Raw genomic sequence first — 7419 nt, 5'->3', positions numbered from 1 at the left:
CGTCATTAGCCACATTGAAGGTAGAGTGAATGGCACACTCTTTCCCTTTGAGTGACAGACGTATAGTCAGAGTCACATACATGTATTTTTTCCTCGTTCACAACCAGTCAACCACTGTCCTCCTCCCTTTAACCTTTATGTCTAGTACAACATTATCCTTTATTAAAACAAGTGCACCCCGATAGCAATAAACATTTTTCTTAAATAATGTTAACGCATAATCCACGTCACGCGACTTATAATATTTATTATTGTGTTATAATGATTTTAATAAATATTTTTTTAATGAAAAAGTTATTCTAAACTAATATGTATTTTCTATTAAAAAGATTTTTAATTTAAAAACAAAAAATACACATGTTTGTTTTAAAATAAAACCATTGGGTGTGTTAAATTCTAAATTTATAATTTATTGTTATAATAGTGACTTACTTTAAAATAAAATCATTGAATGTGTTTTTATTTTATTGTATTGTTAATATATATTTCTTAATTTTGTAAAATAAAATAAATTCAAGGAGCGGTCATGGCTTCTGAAATGCCAAATAGAATGAAGACTGAAGCTTTGAGCAGAAACTCTACTAATGATTTGCAAACAAGCTTTCTACAAGGGCCTCAGTTTGGTTTATATAATTCAGTTTCTTGTTTTAAGAATCATTCAGGAGTTAAGCTCGTGTCCAAGGATTACAGGAGTTGAGCTCATAACTCTTTGAGGCATTACAGACTATTCACGATAGCAAAGATTTATTATATATTATATATAATATTTATTATTGTTTAATCATTTCGGTTCCGTTTTTATCGGTTCGGTTTGGGGGTATAACCGGATCCCAATGATTTAAATCGGATCGGTCGTTAATTTTTCAGTTTCGATTTCAGCTCGGTTACATTCAGATCGATTTTTCTCGATTTCGGTTCGGTTTCGTTTTTAAATCGGTTTTTTGCTCGGCCTAACTTGTAGGGTTTTGCACGTGGAAAAAAATTGTGTTTCTCAGTCATTTTTTATTATTAATATATTATAATATTATTAGTGAAGTTGAATATTTATTGAATATATTAGAATGAATATTTTTTCTATTTATAAGTTATTTTTTAAAAAATTAATCATTATGATAATTTATAATAAATTATAAATTTTGAATATAATAATTTTATTTTAAAGCAAACACGTTTATTTTTCAATTATAAAAATCTTTTTTTCTTAAAATATACATTTTCTTCCAGCACAACCTTTTCATTATAAAGTTAAATTAAATCATTTTAATAAAATAATATATATTCAAATCAGATGACATAGAATATTGAGCTAATATTATTTAAGAAGGATGTGTATAACAATATTTGGCACCTTGTTATAAAATGAATAAAAAATTAAAAAGCACCACCAATGTTATGCACAACAGAGGAACCGAACCGTGGCAGGTGGCAGTGGTAGCTGAGTGTATATGTGAGAATACTCTCAGCAACTGGGTGTGGCATGCACTCTCTGCCCATTGTGGCTAACAGTTACATTTCTGTAACTCCAGTGGCTGGACCGTTCATTTTTTAACTTTGAGGGTTGACGTGTATATTGGTGTAAACTTGAATGGCTGTTGTGTGTTTTAGCCTTATGTAATTGAAATTTCAGTTGGTCGATTATTTGCGCTGTTTGTGCTTAATGAGTCGAGCTCTTAAGAAGTTGAGTAAATGAAAGAAAACTAGGCATGTAATTATTTATACTGATAGGGATCTCAAATTGCTCCAAAAAAGGATAATGATATCAGAAGACCCTTCTTATCTTCCAAATTGATATATCAGTCATACCACGGGTAATTTTGTGTCCGATCTCTGTAGGAATTTTAGCAACTAGTACAATTTGTCCTAAGATTTGCAACATTTCCAAGTAGCAATCTTGTCAGAACCAATAACTTCTTTGATATCAAAATCAGTCTTGCGTGATTATTATTGTAGAGAAAAAATGAATGTGTATTGGTACTAATACTTGAAACAATTGAAGATGAGTAATAATACGATGAACAGTAGTAACAATATAAAGAAATAATAAACGAAATTGAAGAATCACCTTAAACATAATATTAGCAAGTATATTTACATGAGCAACATTAGCATTTCTTTTAACTAATACAATGTTAAAGGTATGTTTTACTCTTTTGAGAAAGTCATAAATTGAGCTCCCGATCACCACTTTGATTAAAAATGATTTTAGATTTTGTCACTAGCTGTATGTAATGTTGTTAAAACAATTGTTCATAAATTGAATGGTAAAATATATCCCTGGAAGCTCATGTGAAGAGTTTTTATTAACATATTATACTTATCCCAGTTCTAGGAGTAAAAATACCAAACTAGCTCATGTTTAGACGACATTTTAAACACCAAAGTGAATCATGTTCAGATGATGATGTTGTATGATGAGAATTTTACATTTTCATAAAATGTTCCAAATGATGTTGTATGAAGATGTTACATTTTCATAGAGAATAACAGACATATTAACTAGATTAGTTTGTCTATGTACAACTATTAGCCACAATTAATTAATACATATTATAAATTAAACAAAAAATCAATTCTAAAATATATCTATAATTTTAATCAAACTCCTAGTGTTGACTAAACCTCCACAGTGACTTCACGTCATTTATACAAATTTAAAATAATAATAACATATTATTTTTAAAATTTAACCAATTAATATAAACAAACCAAAATATCATAAATGTTTATCAAATTTTACATAATGTCCCACAAATATACTATGTATCATTTGGAAAAATGCTCGAGACACCAAAAAAATCCCCAAAACTTAGTTGGTATTTTTATTAATTCCATTAACACTAATATTAATGAGATCCTTGTATACACATAAATCATCCAATTAAAAACAGTCATTTATCACGTCATTTGGAAGTAAAATTTTGAGATACATAATATTACTCTCGTCCTCTATTCGTTTCACCTGGAAGCAAATAAATTGAATTAATTACAGAATCTGACCATACTTTAAGTGCAATGACAGAGCTTTAATGAGGATAGACAGTAATCTTCTAGCTGATCCTCGGGCAGGATAATACAAGTGAACAAAGAGTTGCATAGCAGCAAATTACAGAATATATGGTTGTAAACTACGAAATAATTATCGCCAAGACCAAAAATTTTAGTAACTGAAAAGAACAAAGATTCTTTTGAATGATACTATGCTATCTAACAAGTTTTTTTCATTTCCACCAGTAATAGTCGAACATCATGTTTGCCTACAACACTTTGTAGCATACAGAACCATCAATGTTCTCAATAACTAATTTGTTCATCCGTAACAGCATCAGCACAAATGATCTTCCTTTAGGCCCTGCACCATCAAATTAAATCTCTCTTGATCATATACATGATAAGTATTAACAAGTCTCCTACATTTTTAAAAGATTAACATCTGTATTAGCATACTACCCAAATCCTTATTTTAGCAGGGTTCTACATAATATAATATCCGACCTTTTATTGTTCTGATCTTTAGTCTAAAAATATATCAGTTAAAAAAATAATCCAAAGAATAGTGAGAAGATTATATAAAAACCTAATCCCAATGATGCAATTTCGTCTTGACCAAAAAAATAGCTTCCCTGCAATTTCTCCTTTATAGCCAAGCTCGCATTCAGCTTCTCAACAGCAGCTGTCACGTCCTGCAAAGTGTGATATGCATAAACTTGTATCGACTCCACAAATTAAGATAGAACCTTATGAATAAAATGCATAACAGTGATGTCATGAAGTGTGCATGTGTCTCGTCTTGGGAGCAATATTGCATGATTTTATGTTTCAGATTTCTTAATTTATTGTTTTTTTTCCTTAATATCTCTGTTAATTATTCAAAGTTCTTTCTTTAAATGGTTTGAACATAAAGCAACCCAAGAAGCCGAAAAAATTCATTTCATGGCAATAATGGAGCATTTAGACGAAACCTTGCACCTCGTATTCAGGGTTTTCTTAAGCAATAAATTCTATCACCTGCAGATTTTGTAACGTAGTCATCTAATCATAAAATAAGTCACAAGGTCAAATAAAAATGCATGAATATTTTTTAGCAACTCAAAAGTCACCAGATCAAATAAAACTCATTTTCTGCTCATTCTGCAGGCTTGGACCAATGACATCGTCCCGATATATTTATAGTTTGTGATAGATTCTCTTTTTCATAATATAATAAGGCTCAATGAAGCTTCTAGTGGAGTTTCACTTGGTTGCTACCTGATACTTTCAAGTAAACTTTATTTTTGCAATCAAAGACTCTCTCCTATTCAACTCATTACCACTTATAAGGCACCATCATGCCTCCCACACCATCCATTACTTTAAATTTGAACAATCGAAAAAACCATGGACAAATTTCAAAACTTGTTAGAAGTATATTTATTCACAATACATGAGAGGCAAAAATAATTTACCTCCCACGAAGCTAAGATTTTCATGTATGATGGTATGCTTGCATAATCATCTTTGGATACAGTTAGGAAGGATCCAGAACCCTTGCATGACTCCAACTCGTCTGAAATTGCCCCCAGGCACCAAGTAAAATTTTAAAATAAAGAAAACAAAAATAAATCTTAATTAAGGAGCAGAATATGATTAATATGGACAGAGTAAAAAAAAACATATACCAGTATATATTTACCTTCAGGCAATTCAAAGAATTTAGTGCTAGCTTGATATTCTTCTTCCATCTGAACGTTATCATTTGCTGGAGATGACATATTCAAAAGTTTAAATTGGCAAGTGACAAGTTCCCATAAACCATTAATATCATACACAAAAAACGGATATGTGTGTGTGTGCGGTATTCAAGAACTGGTACATGACATTTTAATGAATTTGAAAAAAAAAATTGTATTGAGAAGTAATCTCTTTACAAAATTGTGGAACGTCTTTTGTTTCGGGGTCTTGGATATGTAACAGCTCAACATAAAATCTTACAGCCTTATCTAGAAGTCGCTGACAATAAACAGCATATAGCTAGCTTGAAGGAACCCATTGAATTGTGTATTGTATTACGAATAGAGGAATTGCGGATATCTTATAAAAAGGCCCATATATATATATAAACGCCCATATATATTTAACAGCCCTCACAAAAGAAAACACTCAAGATACTCACAATTAAAAAAATTACATTAAAAAAAATCAGGGGATGGGTGCCCAATTATTTTTGCATCTATTCCTTCAAATAACATCATAAATATCAGCATAAATTCTGTAATTACTAGAGATAAAGCCATGTCAGTTTAATTCTGTGTTACTGGAATATTACATCTCACATCAATTTTTTACAAAACAATCCGGCGATTGATTAAGTGTAATATTAGACTAACCACTTCATTTATATTAGTTTGCTGGATTGAGTTGTTATGTAAGCAGGACCAAGAAGAAATTATTGGCTGGATCTATTATCATTCAAAAATTAAAATAATAATTAGTAGTGAATAAATTTTACAAATCAAATAACACTTTGGCGGTACATGGGGCAAAACATCCAAAAGTAACTTTTGAGTATTTGTTGATACCAAATATATCATATCAAGTAGGACTGTAGACTTTTCCAGCTTATAGCCCTAATCTACTATATTTCTAACAAGTGGAGATGTGATCTCCAAAGCACTGGTCTTCGAGTGTGGAAACATGTTAAATAATATCAATAGTAACAGTAAACTGTAAACATAAAGTAAAAATGTAAAATAACTTGGTAAAGGAAACAGAAAGCAAATTGACTTGTTTAACTCTATACTGAGATAAAATGAATAGCTAGAATTTAGGAAGTTCAAACGTTTCTGCTTAAGCATCAGGTTAAGTTCTCAAAAGCCCATCCCTATCGACTATTAGGTAAATTTTGTATGTGTGGCATAAGTTTTAAAAAGTACGACTGCTTACTCGTGGTCGTTGGGATAAGTTTTTCAAAAGGATGTGTTAGCTTGACCAACAGTAATGTTTTTAACAGTCTAGGCGTCTTAGCCCTCGGGTTGCCTATTCCACCTAGACTTTTTAACACTGGCTCACTTGGTGCAGCCAGAGTTTTGTACAATGCTGCCTATAACACCCAATCACCCATCAAAGTAGAATAGATACCTAGCAATATTGTAAGTTGTCAAAACTCAAAAGTCATAGCTTTAGCATTGAATTTGAGTAGTAGAAATAGTAATTGTACTAACCTTGAGAAGCAATAGTTGCAAGACAAGCGTCAGAAAGTCCAAGATTCTGTAAACTCATTGAATCGTCAAATCTATAAAAGAGTCAAGTAAAGATAAATTGCAGACATGACAAACATAACGTACACCTCTTTCAAAACATTCCTACAAGCCGGTGCAAAATATGATTTATTACCATTATAAATTATACTTATCAACATAAGAGAACTAAATATGAAATCCGAAAAAATTAATAAAAACTGAGAGAGGATACAAATTATCATCTTGAATTGCTTTCAGACTTGACTGCGGAGGTGAATCCTCTAATAAACAATCTTCTTTATCTTCGACTTGTTCAGGTTCAGCATCTACGTGTTTTTGTAATGTAATTATTATATTATAGCGTTAAAATTTGATACGAATATATATATGAACAAAAAAAGAGTTTAACCATGAGGAGAGTAGCCGAAGGTGAACAAGCGGTCTTCGAGGTCAAGTATATCGGTGTAATTCTTGTTGTAAACTTGATTGCAGTGACCAAGAAGCTCCTCAAACGACACCGTATCAAAGGCCATAGAGTGGAGCAAGTTGAGATCGGTGGAGGTGGATGATACTCGGCCATTCAGGCATCGCACGAAATTAGTTGACGCGGAATCTGAACATATAAAGAGAGAGATGTGTGAGGAAGAAGAAATGGAGTTAAAATGTAAGGTGATTTAGGGAAAAGAAGAGAATTGTGACCAAGAGGAATGGGGCGGCGTTCGACGGACTGCTTGAGAGCGTGACAGCTGTTTTGAAGATTTGCGCAGAAGCCTCCTAGTGTTTTCCCCAATTTCCCGATTGACTCCTCCATCGTCCTCTCTCCCTCTCTCTCTCTCCCCCCACGATTCTTCCCTGCCGTCTCTCTCTCTCTCTCTCCCCACGATTCTTCCCTGCCGTATGGCCCGTATCTCCCTCAATTCTTCGTGCTTTCTCTCTGCATCTGCTCGGATACTACCGCCCTTTTATTTTCAAACTGTGTTAAACCAAAGTTCTACCTCTGCTTCAAATTGCATTTTCGTTAATTAATTGTTTTTTTTATAATAAATGAAATTGACTTGCATTCGGTGTCCCAAAGTTACGAAATAATGATTAGTCGAGGATTAATTGGATTGATCCAGAATCAATCGAATGATTAATTGAATAATCGGATATTGATCAGTTCGGTGAGTTACAAAACATGGATTATATAGTGATAATCACCGTT

General features: G+C 32.1%; 1 protein-coding gene across 1 annotated transcript; it reads right to left on the bottom strand.

The window, feature by feature from the left end:
* Nucleotides 1-3071: 3071 nt before the first annotated feature.
* On the bottom strand, nucleotides 3072-7219 carry LOC108225342 (uncharacterized). Its single transcript, XM_017400184.2, has 8 exons — nucleotides 6915-7219; nucleotides 6625-6828; nucleotides 6448-6541; nucleotides 6198-6268; nucleotides 4670-4735; nucleotides 4443-4543; nucleotides 3575-3680; nucleotides 3072-3349 (listed from the first exon to the last, which is right to left on the bottom strand). Exons 1-8 carry the CDS (start codon nucleotides 7024-7026, stop codon nucleotides 3255-3257), a joined length of 849 nt encoding a protein of 282 aa, XP_017255673.1. The 5' UTR covers nucleotides 7027-7219; the 3' UTR covers nucleotides 3072-3254.
* Between the last annotated feature and the right edge of the window lie 200 nt (nucleotides 7220-7419).

This window comes from Daucus carota, chromosome 6, assembly GCF_001625215.2.
Source record: "Daucus carota subsp. sativus chromosome 6, DH1 v3.0, whole genome shotgun sequence".
Lineage (NCBI taxonomy): Eukaryota > Viridiplantae > Streptophyta > Magnoliopsida > Apiales > Apiaceae > Daucus > Daucus carota.
The sequence above is the reverse complement of the archived record's forward strand: the minus strand, read 5'-3'. Positions and strand labels throughout refer to the sequence as shown.